The sequence below is a fragment of the Peromyscus eremicus genome, chromosome 15, assembly GCF_949786415.1.
Source record: "Peromyscus eremicus chromosome 15, PerEre_H2_v1, whole genome shotgun sequence".
Lineage (NCBI taxonomy): Eukaryota > Metazoa > Chordata > Mammalia > Rodentia > Cricetidae > Peromyscus > Peromyscus eremicus.
Window position 1 is genome coordinate 73,114,623 of NC_081431.1, and position 23,248 is coordinate 73,137,870.

General features: G+C 47.2%; 1 protein-coding gene across 1 annotated transcript in view; it reads right to left on the bottom strand.

The window, feature by feature from the left end:
* The window catches only part of Clasp1 (cytoplasmic linker associated protein 1), a 241,274-nt gene that overhangs the window by 43,614 nt on the left and 174,412 nt on the right, over positions 1-23,248 (bottom strand). The window contains exons 23-29 of the mRNA XM_059280301.1: positions 22,752-22,855; positions 20,329-20,352; positions 18,685-18,929; positions 16,535-16,598; positions 13,892-14,055; positions 10,237-10,315; positions 9,085-9,228 (exon numbers count right to left, since the gene is read on the bottom strand). Coding sequence (XP_059136284.1) covers positions 9,085-9,228; positions 10,237-10,315; positions 13,892-14,055; positions 16,535-16,598; positions 18,685-18,929; positions 20,329-20,352; positions 22,752-22,855 — 824 coding nt within the window. The remainder of the gene's footprint in view (positions 1-9,084; positions 9,229-10,236; positions 10,316-13,891; positions 14,056-16,534; positions 16,599-18,684; positions 18,930-20,328; positions 20,353-22,751; positions 22,856-23,248) is intronic.

The window sequence follows — 23,248 nt, forward strand, 5'->3', positions numbered from 1 at the left end:
AAGTACAATCTTTTTCTAATCAGATCAAAACTTCAGAAATTAAAATATAAGTTAAGTATATGCTTTTGAAAAGATTTCAAATCCAAGTTTTACAGTGAGACTGTTATGGCCCTAAAATATTTTGTCTACAACCCTGTGATTTAGTGAGAAGTGAAGCAAGCAAGAAAGGTGATTATATCTGCCATTGCTGTCAAGGTGATCCCACTGGAGGGTCATTCCACGCAACACTTGGGAGGCAGAAGTGGGGGGAGCTCTGAGTTCAAGGCTAGCACTGTCTAGAAAAGGAGCAGCCAGGGTTAATTAGCCATGCTGCCTCAAAAACAAGCAGAAAGACCACTTCCAAATACCAAACTGCTTGGAGAACATTTGTGGAAACATGGGGCATAACTTACACTTACTAACAACTCAGAAAGTGGAGAAAGGCATGCCACATCCTCGCACGTGCCCCTGCACTGATATCTCCACCATAGCCACAACCACTAAGGTGGCCTGACAAAAATTTCTAAGTGTTGCTAACCTTCGTGTGTGTGTGTGTGTGTGTGTGTGTGTGTGTGTGTGTGTGTGTGTGTGTATTTGTGGAAACTAGATGTCCACCCCTACTGTTCTCCAACTCATTTAACCAGGTCACTCATCTGCATAGGCTGGCTGGCCAGTGAGTTCTGGGGATCTGCCCGTCTCTGCTCCTCTGGCATTTCATGACTGCTGCCATGCCCCACATTCACATGGTGCTGGGATCTGAACTCAGGCTCTCACACTTGCACAGCAAGCACTCTGCCCACTGAACCATCTCCCCGGCCCCTTGCTAACCTTTTCTAACGGACAATTTAGAAACTGTTGGGGTCTGGGCAATTTAAGGATCAAGAGGAATCTTGAGTGATTCTCATTTGTTCCCTTCCAGTAGAATCTGGAGGAAAGTAAAAGGTTCTTCAAATGTCACTGTTTGCTGAGAACTCCTAGGACCACCATCTGCCTGGTGGCTGTACACCTTACAGAAGAAGGGAATTCTTCCAAGCTGTCAGACATAAATTAAACCTTGACAAATGTACAGTGCTGATATTCAGTTGCAAAAACTTCGGATGTAGAGAGAGGGAGGACACAGAGTTTTCTCATTTACTGAGAACAGTGAATGTGCTTTTACGAAACCACTGAAGACAGGTATTGTGAGATTTTCTGTGTGTGTGTGTGTGTGTGTGTGTGTGTGTGTGTGTGTGTGTGTGTGTCTGTGTGTGATGTGAAGGCCAGAGGACTACCTCCAGGTTTTTCAGGTGCTGTCCACCTGTTTTTCAGACAGGGTCACTCAGTGGACTGAGTCTGCCGAGCAGGCTAGGCTGGCTGGCTGAAGGTCCCCAGGGATCTCCTTGTCTCACCTCCTCTACATGGCAGCAAACATCTTCATCCAGCGAGCAATCTAACTGGGCCCTTGCTCAGGGGAAGGTGCCTCCCTGAGCCCTGGAGAGTTATGATTTGTCTTTCTCCCCTTGCGATTGTATTGAGTATGACAGTGAGCTACCCTTGGAAACCATTTCACTGAGAAGGTGGTAAACACAGGCACACACGGTCACACATCATCACATTAATAGTAATTCTCAGTGGCCTCACAAGGGTGACCGGTATGGACAATGCAAGGCAAAGGAGGGTGTGCTTAGAGTTAGTACATGGGCTCAATCTACCTGTTTACAACCTTCTTCCAAGTGTCCTTCTCCAGGCCCAGAGCAGATAGGAACTGACCTAGTAGGGCCATCCTCCCCTGCTCGACTATGCTGCTGCTGCTGCTGCTGCCGCTGCCGCTGAGACTGGTGAGCAGAAGCGGGCCAGGTGCATTAGAAAGCGGGAGAGGTCCGTCAAGGCTGTTTGCTGGCTCAGAGACAGCGAAGCTTCATCAGGGCTGAGGGCCTGAGCCAGAAGTCAGGGACAGTGAGACCTCAGCACCCAGGGGTTTGCTGGGTTCCTTATTTAACCATAATCCTCCCTGTGGGGAGGAGAATTCTTGCTTCCTGTGGCCATCAGAGGTCAAAGTGAGACTTGAGAGGGAGTCAGAGTCATGGTTAAGCTGAGAGTCAACTCGTAGTTTTTAGATTAGGTTATGTTGCCTCTGTATTTACTCTCTCTCTCTCTCTCTCTCTCTCTCTCTCTCTCTCTCTCTCTTAAAATTTAATTTATTTATTTGTGTGTGCAGTGGGGGTGTGCACATGCACTACAGCATGCATATGGGGGCCAGCAGAGAACTTGCAAGAGTCAGTTCTCTGCTTCCTCAAAGTCAGGTCATCAGCGTTGGTGGCAAGAGCCTTTACCCTCTGGGCCATCTTGCTCATAAGTCACTTAGGAATTTCACCATTCAAAGACCATTTACATACTTTTCCTGATGCAGCCAATGGCATTTCTATACTTCCTAGGTTTCTTTGCCATGTCTTCATCTATCACATTTCTCAAAATATTTGGCAGTTAAGGAATCACCAAGCAACTGTGAAAGGTCCCTGCTAGCCTGCTGACAAGTGACACATGTGTGGATAAAAAGAATCGTATAAAATAAGCAGACGTTTGGCATTTAGAATCCTACCATAGGAACACGCAATGAAATACTCTGGCTGGGCATAGAGGTGCACGCCTCGAACCCCAGCCCTGAGAAAGCTGAGGCAGGAGACCACAAGTCCCAGGCCAGCTTGAGCTTCACGAAGCCCTGTCTCAAAAAACCCAAGGGCCGGAGGTGCAGCAGAGTGGCAGAGGGCCTGCCTCGCATTTCAAGGCCCCGGGTTTGAGCTCCAGCACCATAGATGCACATGCGCGCGCACACACAGGAAAGAAACTAACAAATACATTTTATGGGAAAAATTCTATTGCCTTTAACTAGATGGCCTTTCATAGATCACATGACTTCCTAAGTGCTGGAAAGAGCCTGGTCTCCGATCTGTTTTCTAAACAGCAGCCGCAAATCCTGGACAACCCTTATACACAGCAGATGAGGCCACAGGATCTGTTTCTTACTGTAACCAAACCTGCCCTAGATGCCCCCCGCAAGTACTGTCAGCCCCTGCAGACAACAAACAAGAACTCAGGGGAGGAAATGACCTGCTCAGCTGCACAGGCAGAAGCCAAAAGGAGGCCAGACAGCAAACCTGTTTCTATGACAACATACTCCACTCCCTTTCACCAAACAGAGCACTGGAAAGGTATAGTGACCTCTAAAGTCTGGCTCGCACACTTCCACAAAGAAAAGGTTCATGTTCGAGTAGCCAGTCCAGGTAAGTTGCCAGTTGTCTCCGGGAGCCTTCCACCAGGCACAGTCTGGTAGGCAATACCCTTTGGATGCTCTGAGTTTGGTTTTGGTTTTCAAAAATGTCTTAACTATTAAAACACCCTTCTCTTGCCATGTGAAACATCCCTAAAAATGGAGCTAAGAAAGGAACAAAAGGAGTATTAAGAAGGTTGGAAGTCAATGAATCTGAACTCCAACAGCCTGCATCAGTTTAAAGTGTTTCAAAAGCACCATGGGTGTGGCTCAGCTGGAAGAGTGCTTGCCCAGCATGCACGAGGCCCTGGGTTTTATCCCCAGAGCTACATACGCCAGGTGTGAGCCTCAGAAGTACATAAACTGTGGGCAGTGGCATAGGTCTGTAATCTCAGAACTGGTGGATCAGAAGTTCAAGGTCATGGAGACAAATATGTGTGTGTGTGTGTGTGTGTGTGTGTGTGTGTGTGTGTGTGTGTGTGTTAAGAGCACACAGTGTTCTGGTAGAGGATCCAAGAAAGTTTGTTCCTAACACCCATGTCAGCAGCTCAAAATTATCTGTAACTCCAGTTCCAGAGGATGACGGCTTCTTCTAGACTCCAAGGGCACCCGTACTCACACATGCTAATACTCACATTCAGACACACAGATACACATAATTTAAAAAATAATGAAAGGGCTAGAGAGATGGCTCAGTGATTAAGAGCACTTGTTCCTCTTGTAGAGGGCCTGAGCTTGGTTTCCGGCATCCACATAGTGGCTCCCACCTCCAGAACTCCAGTTGTAGGGATAGATTGCCCTCTTCTGACATTGGCAGGCACCAGGCACAGACATGGTATACATGTACATATATACATGCAGGCAAAACACCCACACACATGAAAAATGGAATAAAACTCGTAAAGTCTTTTTAAAAAGCAGTTGAAAGTCATCCTCAGCCACATACATAGTGAGCTTGACACAATGACACCCTGTTTCAATAAAATAAAGTAAAATATAAATTAAAATAAAAATAAATAAACTGAAATTTAAAAGAGCTTCGAAAGGACTTTCACAGGCTGGGGAGGAGGGCCAGTCAGCAATGCTTACCAGGTAAGCATGAGCAGCTGAGCCCCGATTCCCAGCATCCATGTAAAAGCTGTTTGCGGCTACGTGCCTGTGACCCCAACACTAAGGAGGCAGGGCACAGGTCTGGCTAGAATAGGGGCTCACTGGCCAGCCAGTCTAGCCCAAACAGTGAGCTGCAGGGCACAGGTCACATCACAATTGTCCATCTTTTGTGAAGGCACTATATCCATGCAGAAAATGCTTCAAATATGCCTCCTGTTCTGGGCGAGTGGGGCTGTTCTCAGCAGCACCTGCGTTCCCAAGTGTCAGTGGACAGTGCTCAAACAGGGCACTCCGGTAAAAGTGACTCTATGCCCGGGAAGCAGTAAGCTCCGGGGACCTAAAAGGAATCATCTGGGGGCCAAAGACCATGTGTTGGAATACCGTGTCTCAATGCATCTATTTGGTCAGCCTTGTGCACTCAGAGCCACGACACCCTAGATGATTAAAACGGAGTAGAGTGTGTCTGGAATGTAGAGGTGCACCTGCTAAGTAGATGAACTGCACCACAATTTGCAGAGAGGCTCAAGTAAGGAAGTAAATAAATGTGTAATTATTTTTTTAGAAATCTCTAGGGCTGGGATATAGTTCATTTGGTAAAGTGCCTGCACACAAGTATGAGGCTCTGAGATCAAAGTCCCGGAACTCATAAAAAGGCCCGGGTATGGAGTTAGTGAGACAACTCAGTGGGCAAAAGCATGACGTTAAGATTGATGACCTGAATTTGGCGCCCAGGACTCCGTGGTGAAAAAGAACCGATTCTCACACGTTGTGCACTGACCTCACACATGTGTGGTGGCATGGACCCTTTCCCATAGGTGATAAAATAACAACAGCAACCACTCCCAGGCATGGAGATACATGACTATTGCTGTGTTGTCTTTGCATTTTGTTAAAGATTTTTTATTCATTTATGAGTGGATGTCTGTGTGAGAGTCTGCCATGTGTGTGCAGATGCCCACGGAAGCCCAGAGGGTGACAGATTCCCTGGAGCTGGAGTTAGGGGTGGCTGTGAGCTGCCTGACGCAGTGCTGGGGTAGAACTTGCATCCTTAAAAGCTGTAAGCACTCGTAACCACAGAGCTCTCTCCAGCCAGGTATTAGGAAGGCAGAGAGGGGAGGTTCCCTGGGACTCACTGGCCAGACAGCCTAGCCTACTGGGAGATCTTCCGGCCAGTGAGAGACTATCTCAAAAAAACATAGAACCCAAGGGAACAACACCTGAGGTTAACTTCTGGCCCACACGCATACACACAAATCTCCCTTCTTAGAGCTAAGGAATTACTATATAACGATGCAAGGTTTCTGCCAAGCCATTGAAAGAGCTTTGGAAGCACAATGCAAGGCTGGCCCCAAGTACAGGCCCCATGAAATCCCCCTCCGGTGAGTGGGATCTGAGAGGATGATGGATATGCCTCTCATCATCATCATACGGAGGAAGGGATGTGCAGATACAGTTAAGGTCTCTAGATGGTTAACTATGAGACAAAGGGAAAAGTAACCTGAGTGGGCATGACCCAATTAGGTGAGCCCTGAAAAGAGGTCAAGAGACTCAGAGGCAGAAAAATCCTCCGGCTGGCAGAGGAGACCTTCGGGAGGGGAGGCCTGATGGGAAGTCTTTGGTTATCAGGGACGTGCTCCAGACTGCATATTAAGACTTTATTTTCTCTCTGCTCCCTGCTGTTTCTGTAGGCTCTTTGTATCTGCATCCCTATCAAAGGGCACTCAACGGAAGTGGGGAAAACACCAGCATCATGCCCTGAAGTCCCAGCTGCTAGGCCTCTTTCATAAACAGCATTTGATATGTATCTCACCATTTTGTCTTGACAAAATGTAACACATCTTTACACTTGGAGCTGGGAAGCCAGCGACTCCAAGGCTTTTGTTATATTCAGTGACATCTGTTAATGACTTCTGAGTCAAACAAAACCACTGAACCACTACTACTGCATCTTCTAAATCCCAAAGTGGCTCACTGGTTACACTTCACCAATGGACTTTCTTCTGATAAATGCTTAGAGGTTTTAAAAAAGGATGGTGAATTAAAATATTCTTTATCAAAGGGGCTACAGGACAGCAGATGGCAGAGATGCTCTGGCCTTGGTGCCAGAAGAGCAACTGGGAAATCTATGTATCACTTGCCCCCCATTCTGCTCAGGGTCACTTCCTCAGTTTTTCCTGTAACTCGCTATGACACATGCTTATCGTCATTAGAAACTGGGTCCTGAGAAGTCCCTTGCTAGCTCCCAGCAGTGGACTCCCACTCTTGGGGCACCTGTGCTATGCATGACCTCCCATTCCCAGAGGTGAGCAGAAGCATCAAACTAGAAGCTTGGCCAGTTCACACCTGCTGTTGCCACTGGCTGCTGAGCTTCCAGGCTGTGGATAAAGGACAGCGGATAACCAAGAACACTGCTCACTAACTCGGAACTCCAATTTACCTGTACCTGGGCTTCATCAGTCAATCTAAACTCCTTAGTCTGAGGCTGAGAGAAATCACTTCCATCCTTTGCTCAGAACAGAACAAGCTGTCCACAGCCCAGGAATCACTTGTCTGTGGTGGTCTGAACAAAAATGGCCCCGTGTAGGGGCCTGGAGAGATGGCTCAGAGGTTAAGAGCACCGACTGCTCTTCCAGAGGTCCTGAGTTCAATTCCCAGCACCCATATGGTGGCTCACAACCATCTGTAATGAGATCTGGCATCCTCTTCTGTATACATAATAAATAAATAAATAAATAAAAAAATCTTTAAAAAAAAAAAAAAAAAAAAAAAAAAAAAAATGGCCCCGTGTAGCCATAGGGAGTGGTGCTATGAGGAGGTGTGGCCTTGTTGGAGTAGGTGTGGCCTTGTTGGAGTAGGTGTGGCCTTGGTGGAGTAGGTGTGGCCTTGTTGGAGTAGGTGTGGCCTTGGTGGAGTAGGTGTGGCCTTGTTGGAGTAGGTGTGGCCTTGTTGGAGTAGGTGTGGTCTTGTTGGAGTAGGTGTGGCCTTGTTGGAGTAGGTGTGGCCTTGTTGGAGTAGGTGTGGTCTTGTTGGAGTAGGTGTGGCCTTGTTGGAGTAGGTGTGGCCTTGGTTGAGGAGGTGTGGCCTTGTTGGAGTAGGTGTGGCCTTGTTGGAGTAGGTGTGGCCTTGGTGGAGTAGGTGTGGCCTTGGTGGAGTAAGTGCGGCCTTGGTGGAGGAAATGTGTCATTGGGGGTGGGCTATGAGGTTTCAGAAGCTCAACCCAAGCCCAGTGTCTCTTTGTCTTCCTGCTGCCTGCCAATCCAGATGTAGGACTCTCAGCCCCTTGAGCACCATGTCTGCCTGCATGCCATCACGCCTCTAGCCATGATGATAATAGACTAAACCTCTGAAACTGTAAGCCCAAATAAACGTTTTCTTTCTAAGAGCTGCTGTGGTCATGGTGTCTCTTCACAGCAACAGAACACTAAGGCAGTGCCTTTCAGGAAGTGTCTGAACACCACCCTGGAGAAGTGACAGCAGCTGGAGTCCCCAGGGAAGACTTGGGGCCTTCTGGCATTGGTGAAGTACCTGACGTCCAACCAGATGTGATCTTCAGGCTGTGAGGAGGAGAAGAGGCCTGGATGGCAGAGGGACGAGCCCTGTTGGGAGCTGTCGAGGTGAGCACACACTAGCCTAGTTGTTTACAGGGGTTCTGGGGACTGTCCCCATGCTTTTGAGACAAGCACTCCACTGAATGACGCATCTCTCCAGCTCACAAAGCTTTTAGATAACGCAAAAGGCCACAACAGCCACGTGGCACGTGTGACGCCCAAGCAGAAGCTGGAATAGTGGCAGGAGAATGGGACAGCTACAGCAACCCAGTGTGACTCACTGCAGCTGGTGGGGTGAGGAAATGCTCGCACGTATCCGTGAATACCGCTTCTGTGAAGCAGAGGACTGCCGAGTAAGCAATGGCAGGCTGTGTTCCACTGCTGCCTGCCTCCCATACGGCGTTTTGGAAGAAAGTAGGAAATAGTTCCTGTGAGCCAGTAAAGCAATGAAATAACAGCTTGGTGTTAGGTGTCTAAAAAAATCAGACTACTGAGGCTGGGGAGACGGCTCAGTTAGTAAAGTGCCTGCTCTACAAGCACGAGACCTGAGTGCAGATCACCAGCACCTCGGGAAAAGCATGGTGGTCTATGTGAATAGGCAGGACGATCCCTGAAGCTCACTGGTCGGCCACTGTAGTTGAACTGATTGAAAAGTAAGGTGGCAAGAGACAGAGGAAGATACCTGGCCACATACAATGCACAACACATGTGCATGGGCAGGCAGGCAAACAGGCAGAGAGACAGACAGACAGACAGACAGACACAGACACAGACACACACACATACACAAATCTGAATTCTACCTGAATCCCATTCTACTTCCCAAGTTAAAGAGGGCACACTCCACTTCCCAAGTTAAAGAGGGCACACTCCAGGTTGGCATATAAACAGAATTGATTTGGCTCTTTTAAAGTCTGGCTCTTTTAGTGTCTTTCAAATGTTTTACCTACATTTCACTCCCAGATACCTTTGCAGCCAGTGAGCCCCAGATCTGCCAGTCCATCATCGGAGTACATTACCAGCAGACACAGTACTAGTGCTTTGTTATCACAAAGACTAGAGATGGGCAGAGCAGGACAGGGAAGCAGTAACAGCACAGCTTTGATGGCACGGATGTGTGGGGCAGTGTGCACATTTCCAGGGAATGTCTGTGCATGCCTAGGAAGCATCTGCAGTCTTGCTTCAGCTCTGTGAACATACCTTTCTCACGTCTGAACTCTTTGGTTCTGTAGTCCACGTTATGATTCTAGAAACAGCAAGCCTTGTTTCGCTGGAGTTTACAAAATCTGTGGGGTCCATCTGCCTGGCCAGAGACTCGATGTATTTCAGGATTGCGACTTTGACCTGGGAGAACAGTGATTATAAATGTTAAGTACATGTCACAAACTGAATACAAGTCTTAGCTGATGGTTAGCAGAATAGTGAACACCATGAAGGAAAAACTTCCCCTCCTCTCCATGGTAAGTTTCTGCATGAAGCGGCAGCCTACTTCACACCCACATTCCTAGATTTTTTTTTTTTTTAAAGATTTATTTATTTGTATTTTATGTGCATTGGTATTTTGCCTGCATATACGTCTGTGTGAGGGTGCCAGATTCTCTGGAACTGGAGCTACACACAGCTGGGAGCCGCCATGTGGGTGCTGGGAATTGAACTCAGGTCCTCTGGGAGCACAGCCAGTGCTCTTAACCACTGAGCCATCTCTCCAGCCCCATTCCTAGATTCTTAAAGACAGTATTTCTCCCACTGGCCAGGAGGCCAAGCTTAGCTCTTAAGCCAGTTCTGTGAAGCATTCTGGGTCAGGTCCTGGGAGGCAATTACCACCCCCAGCTCATAGACAGTTTCTCCCTTGTTTTTTGATCTCAGGAACAAGGTACTATTATTTATGAGACCCATCCTAGAGCCTCAGGAAAAGTCAATGGCCAAGGAACAGACTGCATCTGACCACACACACCCTTCCTTTGTATAGTAACATAACTGAGTGACCTTGTCATTACAGGTGTGGCTTTCTACACGTCTTAGAGAGTGCTCTATTGAAAGTATTCTAACACTGCACCGATCTCAGCACATGAGAACGCTTTCCTTTCCTAGTTACAGCAGCAACTGGGAAGAGGCTAACGCACAATTGTCGGTGAGGACACTGTTGGTGGGAATGTAATATGGCACAATTGTTTTGGCAGATCCTGAGAGTGAGGCATCTGCCTGGGCAAGGAACTAGCCGTTTGGGACCAAGAGAAAGGAGAGCATGTCCACAGACAGCTGACAGAGGTGCTCCCAGTTATGCAGAACCTGACACAACATGAGCCACACAGGGGAAAGTGAATGTGAAAAGCAACATGAAGAGCCGCTGACCTTGAGGTTCGGAGTTTGTGTCTGATCCACAATAAATCTCATCAAAATGTTAAATTGTTGATCAAATGGGAAAGAGTCCCTAGGACCAAAAACAAGTTCTTATTGTTAAAGAAATTTATTACAGAGAAGAACAGACAACTACACAAAGTACCATGCTGTATATATTCCAAAGTACATTTACATTTTTATGGATGGCGCTTTTCATTTTATATAAATACTAAATTAATATTTACATAGAGAAAACTCAGGGAAAGGAACATAGGTCACTCTGAGAGCTACTTTCACTTTAAAACTGATGACTAGAAAAAGATGTCGGGAAGCAGGCAGCCTCCTGCCTCCTGCCTCCTCCCCTCCTTTCTGAACATTGCTTACTGAAGGGCTGCTGACCCTGGATCCCATTTTCCATCTGCACTAGGCTGCTGACCCTGACTCTGCCGAGGCTAAGTAGATGTCTTCCTAGTGCTGTATGTGCAGGTGACTCTCCTGCAGTCACCACAGAAGAATGCCCATGTCACGCACAGTGCTGGGAAATTCTCTGCACAGCTATGGCTCACAGAGATGCCTCGTGTCCCAGCAGCCCCTTCTCCAGCCTCAGGCCTGTGACTAAGCCAATGTCCCACAGTCACTGTACATGTCTGACCCAATCAAGCGATCCTCGGGGCTTCTGGCTAGGGGACGTCAATCCTTGCATCCTTACAGTGTGGCAATCACTACTGCCAGACTCAAACTGCATAATGGAGCCACTCGGATGTAAGTTCTTGTCCTCATCGCAGGGAAGATAAGGTAGCTGAGTACCTGGGGCCGAGTGATAAGACTGTTTCCTTGGGCCTCTTTTAAGAGACTTCCTACCGAGGGATGGGAAAGTGACTAAGAATGCAGGTCTGAACCTCTAATACAGGAAGAAATGCTATCAAGTATTCCAAGACTGAAGTGGAAATTGAAGAACATAAAGAAACTATAAAGTTTTATAAAGGAGAACACACTACGAACCAGTGTTTTCATAATAATTACTAATAAAAAGTACACTAAATGGCAGAGCACCTGCCTACCATGTGCAAAGCCTTGGGCTCCCCTTGCCCTGGAGAGTGATAAACCAGCCCCAGAGCAACCTTATTTCCACATCTGTTTACATGCTGGAAGCTACAGTGGCGACTTCTGGGACCAAGTACACTTTAGTGTCGCTATTCAAGTCGTCAATAAGCCACAGATGACAGCCTTTCCGGCTTCTGCATCCAGCAGGTGGAGATATGTGGGTATGTTTCGGCAGAAAATGTGCCTGTTTTGGCATAGCTCGAGGCAAGGAAGCCAGGGCAGGTTAGGGAAGTGGAGCAAGCTGCTCCTGGTGAATGATCACCGAGATGATTCACTGTGTCCTCCGGGAGTTTCTGCATCTACCTGACCTCTCCTACAGGAACAGCTCTACATCTCAGTTGAGAACAGATGCCTTAGACACACACCAAATTTACTTAAGTTTTCTCTGGTTTTGCTTGTGCATGTGTGTGCCTGTGATGCTGCTGAGGATCTGCCTCGATTACTCAGTTTACTGAGACTGTATCTCTTACTTGAACTCAGAGTTCACCAATTCTGGCCAGTTTAGCTAGCTTGCCCTGGAGATCTCCCACCTGTACTCTCCAAATTCTGGGATTACAGGCATCTATCGTGCTGGCTTGGCTTGTACATGGATTCTGGCAATCTCTTTGATCCTCACGTTTGTGGGGCAAGTGCTGAGCCATCTCCCCTGCCTAAAATTAGGACTCTTACAAGAAAAGGGGTCAAGGAAAAGTAACTAACAAAAGCTCACAATTCTGTTTTCTTCTCATTGTGTATGTGTGTGAATGTGAAGGATACTGGGGTGGGAAAGAGAGAGAGAAAATTCATGGAGCTACATCTAATTGTATTCCTTAATCACCAAAATTTAGGACTATAATCCTAACATTCCCACCATTCAAAAAATCTTAAATGAATCTTTCATTCATAAACTTACCAAAGTCGAGACACCCCTGGACTAACCGACTCACACATGTTTTATTTGGTCTTTACAGTGTCACAAAAAGATCTTTAATGTTACCCAAATCTATGCTTTGGACCTTTTATAGAGTCTGGGAACACTGGGTCCTATTTTATAAGACCACAGTGGTGACAGCTGTCAGGCCGTCAGTGACCCTCCTTCCTAGCTGTATGGCTGTTTGCAGGGTTGTATCTGACCAGACCTCCCAGTCAATCCCGGGCCAACCTTCTGTAAGGCCTCAAGGCCCTGGGTAAGTGCTGCTCCCCGTTCTGCTATAATGAACCATCCAGAGGAAGAAGAATTTAGAAGCCTTATCACAGTGTATGCTACTCTTAGTTCTTTTAAAATTAGAAGAAAATGTGTTCAAAATCTGTGCAAATTATCCAAATCAGCAGGTGCAGGAAGACACCTGCTGGTAGCAGAGTGTAGAGTCACAAATCCCACACGGCGGTTGGTCAGGTAGCAGCGGCAAGCACGGTGTGATGGTGGAGTGGCATGTGCTACCTGAGCAAGAAGGTCCGGGAGGGCAGGACACAGGCTACAGGGCGGTCTGGAATCACAGTGGCAGACAAAAAGGCAAAGGCAGAAACCCTGGCACCAATACTAGTTGTGACCTTAGGCAAGTCAGGGTGGCTTCCGTTTCTTTCTGAGGAAATACCAACTCACCTCTAAGCTCCTTGGCTGTGAACATCCCGTGATACCTGGGGTCTATCCTAGAGTGTGAGATTTGGGTTCTAGGAAAGTTACTGCCCTGGTGATAACGTCCTAACGCCTGGGAGACACTTGCTTGTTCTTTTCAAAGATCTGTGAGTCTGCCTTTTGCCTCTACCTTCTACCAAATCAGTCAGGTCACTGCGAGTGTCTCTGAGATCATTCACTTCTAGCCCAGGCATGCTAAGGCCCTCAACTGCACAGCCGACACCAGGCTTCTGGAGAGCGGCGCAGTGTGTAAATGTTCCTGAGCCGCTCTAACAGCCAGATGGGCTACAAAGACTGTTAGGTGTTTCAAACTCTAAACCGAGGAACTGTTTATTTCTGTATGTGCGTGTGTGTGTGCATTATTTATTTCTGGACACACACACACACACACACACACACACACACACACACACACACACACGAAGAGCACGTGGAGGCCAGAAGTCAAGCTCAGGTGCCATCCTCGGTTACTCCTCATCTTACGTTTTGAGGCAGGGTCTCTCACTGAACCTGGAGCTCACCGATTCGGCACCTAGGAATCAGTCCTCACCGCCCCAGTGCAAGGAGTATGGGTACAAACAGGGTTGTGGAACCTCAACTCAAGTGCTCATGATGCCCTTAGCACCAACTGAGCCACCTCTCTAGCCCCAGAACTGCCAATGTAGAGACAGTTTACGGTCCAACAAGATTTCTATATCATATATTGATAAATTTCTGACGCAAATTATAAAAAACAATGAAGTATTAAAATCTAAGAACTTCAGAAAGATATAAACAAATATTCTAAATAATCTCTCTAAATTCTTTAGAAAAGAAAGGGAATTTTTAGAACTCTATATATCTATAGGCACTCATAAACTATTGACAACTTGGAGATGACATGGTACTCTATCTCCTAGACGGGTGAGACATGGGACTAAAACCACGGCCACGACCCTAAGTGCTTACCTGGTGACGTCCAGTGCCTTCTGAACTTTCGCTTGCACAGATCCAAGTAAGTCTGCTCCCATTTTCTTAAGCAATTGTGTGAGAAGGACGAAAAGCCAGTCTTGCAAGTCATCCTTATGAATGATTATAAAATCCACGAGGGTCTCCAAAAACATACTGAAAACCTGCACGAAGAGAAAACCAAGCACATCACAGCCTGCATTCAGGATCTCCTCCACAGCCCGCCCGCGCACAGTGCACATGCCCGCCCATGCTGGCCTAGCCCAGTCTTGTCACATAGGTTAACATCATCAGAGACAAATGCACAGCGGACATGGGGGTGGGGTGGGGGTGGGGTGGGGTGGGAGGGGGGGTGGGAGTGGTTGACACTTACTCTCTGTTGTGAATTCCACCGCACACCAGGCCATGCAACAAAACAAATTCCATGTTAGTCCACAGCAAAGGAATACCAGTTTCATGCAGTTTCCTTTAAGAATTCTGAAAAAGCTACAAACTGATAAAATACTCTCTTCTCCCTCATTATAAACCTGTAACTGTCAGTACAAAGAGAAATAAACTTTTTAGAGTTTAATCCTGCAGGGTTTTCTGAGAGAGAAAGAAAGAGAGAGAGAGAGGCGGGGGTGGTGGTGTTTTGTTCTGATTTTATACCAGTCTGACTCAATCCCTAGCACTCAACACATATTATTACAGGATGTTAAGGGGCAGAAGCCCTACCCATGTTTCTGTAACGGCTGACTTTTGCCCAGTAATTTGACGTGTGCCAGTTTCCGACATTGTCAAGGGGTTATCAGAGGAGCGACTGACAACTCCTGTTAATTCTCATGCCACTACTGCGTAGCTACTGCTGCTCCCTGAGGTAAAACAGTGCACAGTGGAGTACGCCCTAAGTTGGTCTCAGGGAAGCAAGTGGCACTGGACTCCCCAACCCTGGTGCTGTGCTGGAACACCCACCCCACACCTCCTCAATTCTACCACAGTAACTATTCACCACCAGGGGTCTCCAGTGACAGCTCAGGAAAAAAAGTCAGTGAGTTCTGAGAGGTGGGATTCCTAGCTTGGCTCAGACGGCTAATAAATATGAACTAAACTGAGACCTCCAACTCACTGGACAAGAGCCTTCTGATGGAAACAAATTTCCTTCTTTATCCTCACATTCTGCTTCTGAATCAGCAATCTAGAGGTAACGGGTAACAGAAAGTTCATCAATGTGAAACCATCTAACATAATATCCCTTATGGTATAACTCTTAACAGTTACAGCAGGCTTATGCTTTAGATTGTATCGTTCTTAATACTGCCATGGAGGACAATCTTGACGATCCCATCTATGGGTATCTATGTGGCCTTTAAACTCAGCCTATGGGGGATTTTAAATGAACACTTTCGATGTTGTCCTATCTGGAAAGCCTTCGCAGACAGGCTTCACAGTTGATATAGTGAAAGCTGTTAGGAGTAAAGAGGAGGAGACACGCCCCGTGCTCCTGTGAGTGCCTCCAAGGCAAGGGGCTTGCCGGGTTTTCCATTTCCCTACCTCAAGACAGGGATTCAGGAAATGTTGAATGACTGGGTAGAGGGGTGAATGGATGGGTAGAGGGTGGGCACATGGATGAATAGATGGATAGGTGGATGGATGAATGGGTGGCTGAGTGGGTAGATGGATGGATGGATGAATGAACGGATAGGTAGGATAGAAGGATGGACGGGTGAATGGATGAACAGATGGGTAGGTGAACATTTGGATAGGTGGGTGGATGGATATTTACTACTTCAAGGACAATTCCTATGAGGACGCAAGGATAGGAAAGAAGAAAGAAAAGCAAGTTGCTGGACTGTGGCTACCACAGGCTTTTTTCTCCAGCGTGACTTGGAAGAGACCATCTTTACTAGGAAACTGTAGTGCAATCCTATCCACACTGAATTTAGTTCCTACTCATCTCCACACTCCAGTATCTATCTGGTGTTTACCCTTTAACTCCATCTTGTCAGCATTTCTCCATGTTCTCACTCTTTCGACATCAACAGCCCTTACTAGCTTCTTCCCGAACAACAGTATTTACTTAAAATACTGTTAGAGCCAAGGAACTCTTGTAAAGAGGCCCCTTCAGTACCACCCCTGGAGAGGACTTTGCTCCACCCTCTAGATGGCTTCTCCTCAGCAGTCCTCAAGCTTGGTGTCCACTGTCTACCCGAAGGCAGGGTACCACCTAGGATCGGGAACAGCCAGATTCCATCGGGGGAAATAACTGAACTTGGTTTTCCAATAAAGGCAATAAATAAATACTTCCATTTTTCTATCTTATCCTATGAATACAAATTCTACATGATACCAACGCAATCATATACACTTTCCCACTACTGTAACATTTTAAAAATTTACTATATTATATTCTGGAACCTAGCACACTGTTTGGCTTTAGGAGACAGACAAAAATGCTTGCTGACTGAACAAAAGCTTCCGGCTGATTCCTTTCATGACACTCCTTACTTGAGGCACATTTAATTTGAAACTGATGGTCATGTAAGTTCCCAAGAACTGCACTTAGGAAGATGTTAATGAAGACTATTGGGGAACTGTCTCTCAGTCCTGGGGTGGAGTACACAGTTCACACAGGCATGCAGACGAAGATACATAAGGCCTGGTTACCTTGCTGTGAGGGTCAGCAAACATTCGGGTGAAAATCTCACACAATCTCTTCAATTCTACTCGACTAGGGGAGAAAAACGGAAATAAATGAGTTTAAAATGTAGTATCACCGCGCAGCTAGTTATGGCTTTGCTTTAGAAACCCTTTACCTAATCTTTAGCGATTTAACAACAACCACAAAAAACCTATCTCAAGTGAATTGTCTGATCTAATTCGTGATGAAATTGAGAGTCTAAAGGCCAGCCTTAGACTCATTGTAAGATGAGGAAACAGGTTTCATTGCCGTCTGCTCACTGCCACCCTGAGGTGGACAGATGTGAGCCAAGTCCCCTTACTTCAGCCCAGGTCTGTTTTCACCCGCCAGGCTAACTATTTATGTACGTGTGCACATGCACGTGTGTGAAGGTCACAGACAACCCGTGGGAGTAAATTCTCTCCTTCTACCACGTGGCAGGGGTCCAAGGACTGAACTCAGGTTGCCAGGCTCAGCAGTGAGCACCCTACCCACCGAGCCATCTCACTGGACCACAGACCTGCACTCTTAACACGTACAATGGCATCTTCTCTTTCAGCTGGGCACTGAAGATAAGCCTATGCCACAGGGCTGAGGAGAGTACAAGACAACAGTTAAGACTGGGGCCAAAGAAAGCCTCAGTGCACACTGTGCCCTGTGCCTTTTCTCCCAACTTTTCAGCATAACTGAGTCCCCCTGTCACATCAAGGTGGGGAGAAGAGTTCTTCTTTCCCGTCACCCTGGGACAATCCACCTTCTTCACACATCGGAGACACAGACGCCTCAATGATCCTTCAGGGACCTAGATCAGTGCTAGCAGGTTCGCAAGGACCACGCGGGTAAACCTAGTAAACACGGAGAATCCAGAAAGTGGACTAGTCAACAAGACCAAACAGCTTCCAGAACAACCTTGACCAATCACAAGGTGCCTGTGTTCCAGAAGCTTGTGACAGAATCTCTCCCATCATCTGCATGGGCAGAAGGGGCTAAGGGAAGCAAGGGTGTGCAGAGGCAGACTGGACCGCCAACAGTTCACGAACCACATGGAGCCAGAATGGTCTTCTACCCATAGCCACAAACTTATTCAGGCTCACATTTTTTTTTTCTTAAAAAAACAAAAACAAAAACAACCCACAAAACCCTGCCCTTCTCTGCAGCAATGCTCAGAAGTTGTAATACAGTGTGTTTCATGGCTTCCACACTCTTCACTCACAGCTGCTTAGCAGGTTGGTCTTAAAACCAAGGACATATTAACAGGCTTGATCAGTGAACAGAATTTATCATCCTTTTTTCTTTCCTTTTATTTTGGGGAGGGATGGAGTCAGGATCTCACTCGGTAGTCCAGACTGGCCCAAAACTAACAGATTCACAAGCGCTGAGATTACAGGCACAAACTACCCATACCTAACTAGTTGTCTATTATTTCATGAGTTATAAAATAATGCCATGCCAGTGGCAGCTTAGATGTAATGAAATGCGGCATAAATGCATACTTTTTTGGTGTATGTAATACTTGCTTATTTAAAAACTTTATGAAGCTGGGCAGTGATGGCGCACGCCTTTAATCCCAGCACTCGGGAGGCAGAGCCAGGTGGATCTCTGTGAGTTTGAGGCCAGTCTGGGCTACAGAGTGAGTTCCAGGAAAGGCACAAAGCTACACAGAGAAACCCTGTCTTGAAAAACCAAAAAAAACCTTTATGAAATATCAAAGGAAGGTACAAGCAATAATCACTGTTAAGCTAATGTGCTGCTGCTGTTGGGGAGGGCCCTGTGTCATCCAGGGCTCGCTCGGTACACAGGAGTGGTATGACTTTACAGACAGGACATTTTATCCTGGATCCTGGGGAGGAGTAAGGCCTAGCAATGTGCAGCTGCTTTCTGTACCTGACCCCTCAGGAGCATCATCTGATGGACAGAGTGCACCTTGTGGGAACCAAATGTCTTAGCAGCCTAACAGATTGCAGAGAATTTTCTAGATGTTTCCAAGCATCTGCGTGGCAGGCACTATGTCTTCCCATTGTTAGCACCCAGTGACTAGAACTTCACAAGGACTCTGTAATGGCAGCCTCCCTCAAAGCCCCTGGTGAGTCTAACAGGGTACTGGGATATAGCTCATGGCAGAGTGTCTTGATCTCACCTCAGTGTTCTTTGGCTCTTCAGTAAGTTCTGCAGGCCCAGGAGCCCCTCTTTCCTTTCCGACCAGTTGGAACTAGCGCAGTGGTTGAGAACTTCCGCTACGTCCTCAGTCTGCCGCAGATAATGAGGAATGCCCCCGTTCCTGGAGCCATACGAGCGCTCAGAGCACACACTGGAGGCGTCACTGTTGGCATCATCGTCAGAGTACATCCCATAGGGCTCATACCTCCTCCTCACAGGCTTCTTCTGCACCGTCCCATGAGGGCGGGGTAAGGAAGAAGTGGAAGGTGAGCCTTTCAGGAGTCATTTACCAAAAACTACAGCGCAGACCTCAGTGTAAAAAGACACACACGCATACACCTTCTATGCTTACAGATCGGGGAACTGTCAAGGCAGTGACAGAAGTGACACGGTGCACATCTTGGTGAGGGAGAGAAGATTTGCTGTCCTGTAGAAAGTGCGTGTATGTGTATGGGTGGCAGGGGTCTTGGGTTCCGAACCTGGCATCACTGTTGGCACCATGCCATTGCCTCCGTGACTCCTCGCAGGGAGGGGAACCATTACACTTGCCTCAGCTGACTACTGCGAGTGTTCAATGGAACTCTGAAGGATAAAAGTCCTGACACACTGCAGACGTGTGCACATGCTCAGCCCCTCCAGAGCCTAGAGCAATCCACCTCAAGCATGGTCTGTGGGTGCCCCAGCTTGAACAATCACGCTTTCTTTTAAGAAGCATGCAGTTGAAATGTCAGTGGTGGAAGGGTCCCATACTGCATGAGCCACTTTAGTTAATAACATCACTTGGTTTTATAACGCAAATAGGCTTTCTTAAAAAGATTTATTTATTATATATACAGTGTTCTGTCTGCATGTATGCCTGCATGCCAGAAGAGGGCACCAGATCTCACTACGGATGGCTGTGAGTCACCATGTGGGTGCTGGGAATTGAACTCAGGGCGTCTGGAAGAGCAGCCAGTGCTCTTAACCTCTGAGCCATCTCTCCAGCCTAACAGGCTTCTTTTTAAGCAGACCACAACAGCCTCTTCACTCCTTTCTCACATGCTGAATATAAGACAGTGTGTTAAACCCGTATATAGTACAACAGAACGATAAGGTTGACACGTACAGTGTTTCCTAAACGCAGTTACTGACTCTAGCCACACAGAATGTTTTAATTTTCAAATAATGTCAATTATTTTGAATACCAGCTTGCTCACGACTGTACTGCCTCCTGTTCCAACAAAGTTATTCATAGCATTCCCTTTTTACCTTTGAAAATATTTTTGATTTAGATAATAAACCATATGATTTACACTTACATATAAGCCAGATTCCTAAAATAAGAAAAAAGGTTGGTTGACAGATCTATTCATGAAATTATGATAAAAATAGACACAAGCTGAGTTAATAAAATGAAACACTAAAAGGAGAGGGAGAGTGACATAAAAAACAAAACAAAAACACAGAAGTATGTGAAAGGTGACCGACTCCATCACAAGACAGCAAACCAGAATGCTTACCAGAAACACGTGAGACCAGAATTTCTAACTAAAACTACTACATTCTGTGCTGCTTTCAACTAAATTCTAAAAGAAACACACTTGCAACAGAGAAAAGTCGTAAACAAAAGCGAAAGCACGGGTACCTTGCTCCTGGCGTCTCCTAACAGCTGGAGGCAGGAAAGGATTGGAGGACGGGGGAAAAAGCATAGAGAATTATGTCAGAAGCATATGTGGGGATTGTTCTGGCAACAAAAGTGTAGAGCAAACATCTCTTAGCAAACCAAAACACGGGCAGGCAAGCGGTTTGTCTGAGGAGATGGTAGCAGACTGCTTTTCAAACACATTTCCTAGTCCTGCGCCTCTCCCCAGGCTCTCTGGTTCACGGCAGAATTCTCTCTGAGACTCCCCACACCCAGGAGGCACATCTCTTAAGTCACCATTCATCCAGTATTGTTCCTATGAGATCTTCTGCTGACCCCAGGGGCTTCCATTCTGTAGGCAAGGATTCCCTACCATTCCGGCACTTCCCCTTCAGCAGCAGGTCACTCGGACAGACCAGACAGAGTGGACAACGGAGCGAGGGAGGCAGGGACAGAACGGGCCTGGGGCTCAGAGGTCGCTCACGTCACTCAGCAAAGGTCTGAACTCTCCAGCTCCACTTTGCCTCCTAGACTTTGCAGATGGTCCCTTACGTGGGCTTTAAACAGCTCAGAAAATCTGCCTCTTAGTTGAGGGTTCAGCTCCATTGTTTCCCAGCTCCTGACCACCACTTCCTATAGGATCTCCGCATATATAAAAGGCAGATTCAGAATACTCTGACTTGGAAAAAGAAAGCCTCACTGGATTCTGTTCCAGCTCTCGACTCTTAGGTTAAAACCATGGTTCCAGCAATACTGCCAGAAAAAGGTCCTTCTGTGCTTAGGCTGATGAACAGAGCTGGCCAGGCTGGCTGCCTACCCAGGAAAGCCTTCTGACAGCGGTCAACAGCTTGCTCACAGATAGGCATTACAGAAAGCACCTGACTGAGCAAGACCAAACAAGGCAGAGAAGCGAGGGGATGGAAGCGGGATTCCCGGTAGCCACAGGCCACAAAGCGATGGTCAGGTGGCACGGGCTGAATCCAAAACCTTAGACTGGAAAGTAAGACAGTGTTGTGTGGGTGCTCTTTTCCTAACAAGAGGATAACTCTTAGAACAGCAGAGGGCAGAACCATGAGACCATTCTGAAGAGCACCTATTTCAGATGCTGAGCACTTGAAGCGGGTGTGGGAGGCTGTTCCTACCAGCTGGGAGGCAAGCTCACCACAGGTTGACCCTACCGAACAGTTTGCTGTGCCACAGACTGAAGTAGACATGAGCACTTGACTTTTTTTTTTTTTAGTATAATAATGTAATATGCAAAAATTCCCTCCACTAGTGCTTTAGATATTTAGAGACCAAACCTTAATATTTAAGAAAATTTTCATGTGTATGCATGTGTGTGTGTGGGGGGGGGGGGGAGGGGTTGAATCTGAGGTACCATTCTTTAAGATGCTGTTTACCTTGTTTTTGAGACAGGATCTCACTTATTCCTGAGCTCATGGACTCAGCTCAGCTGGCTGGCCAGCAAGCCCAAGACATGAGCCCGTCCCATCCCTGATGCAGTTATGGATGGTTCTGGGGATGACGCTCAGGTCCTGGTGCTCATACGACAAGTACTTCAGTGACTGAGCCACCTCCCCACCCCAGGCCACTCTTCTCAAATACAGAGTTGATCCGTTCTTAGGGGTGGGGCAATCCCCCAGGTCAGAACCACGGAACAGAGTAAATACAACTGTCGGGTCTCAAACTCCATCGTCTGCAGTTACGATCATGTGTGCGGGCTGTGCTGGCAAAACTCAAAAAGCACCGGAGGCAAGAGGATGAAAACGGGAAATACTGTGGGAAAGAAGCTATGGCAGACAGAACACCAGAGGTGGCTTGATGACATGTGGGAAGCCCAATGTCATCACAGTCTCCTGAGTGCCAAGGAGCATGCACGGGTCAGGTTCTCAATGCTGCTACTTCCTGGGAGGCTGACTTCACTATGTGTTGTAAAGAGGTAAAAGTGTGAGAAAGAAAAAATAATAAACTTTACAGAACTTTTTTCTCTTTTTCTCCTGTGTATATATGTGGTGTATGAGCATGTCAATGCGTGTGCGTGTGAGCGTGCGCGCGTGTGTATTAAGAGGATGTGGAGGGTCATCCTTGCTCACTGTCTTACTCAGTTGAGGCATGGTCTCTCACTAAAACCCACAAGCTGCTAATGTAACCTAGCCAGCAAGCTTGCTCAGAGGATCCCACTCTGCCTCTGGAATGCTGGGGTTACAGGCAGGCCACCCCTGAACCTGGTACCCACGTGGGTCCGGGATCTGAACTCTGGTCCTCACCTTTCCATGTGCTTTAGTCGTGGAGCCGTCACCCCAGCCCTACTCACACCCCTTCTGAGCGCGTACATGACGACGTAGTCACCTGATCTTAGGCAATGCGGTGTCAAGACGGAAAAGGATGTGTGATCAGCTGTGTGCCCATCCCCCCGTGCCTCTTACCAGCGCGTCCGCCACGGCCGCTTCCAGGTCTGTGCTGGTGCTCAACACTCGCATGGCATTCACGGAACCAGGGATCCTTCCCGACTGGCCCAGCCCAAACCGATCTATTCAAAAACAAAAGCAGAACCCACGTCAGTCGACTTGCATCTTCTCAGTTCTCTGCCAGGGCTCCTGCCTCCTCCCACTACAGACAGAAAGACATGAAACTCTCCGGCCGCTGAGAACGGCACTGGACGTGCCTGCCAGTGGTAGGGCTGAGGTATTCACATTCAACACTAATGAGTCACAGCAAGTGCTTTTCCCTGTTTGTGTGTTTGTTTTTTAAGTGGAGCCTGTTCTGGACATTTTATCACGGGAAAGGCTTGGGGCAGAAGAGAGGAGAACTCATGGAAGGGAGCAGGGTTCTGGGTTGAATCTTTTACTCCATTAGCTTTCCTTCTAGAGGCAAGTGCCTTGAAGTTCGCCTAACTTAAGCAAGCTTCATGGTTTGGGGAATA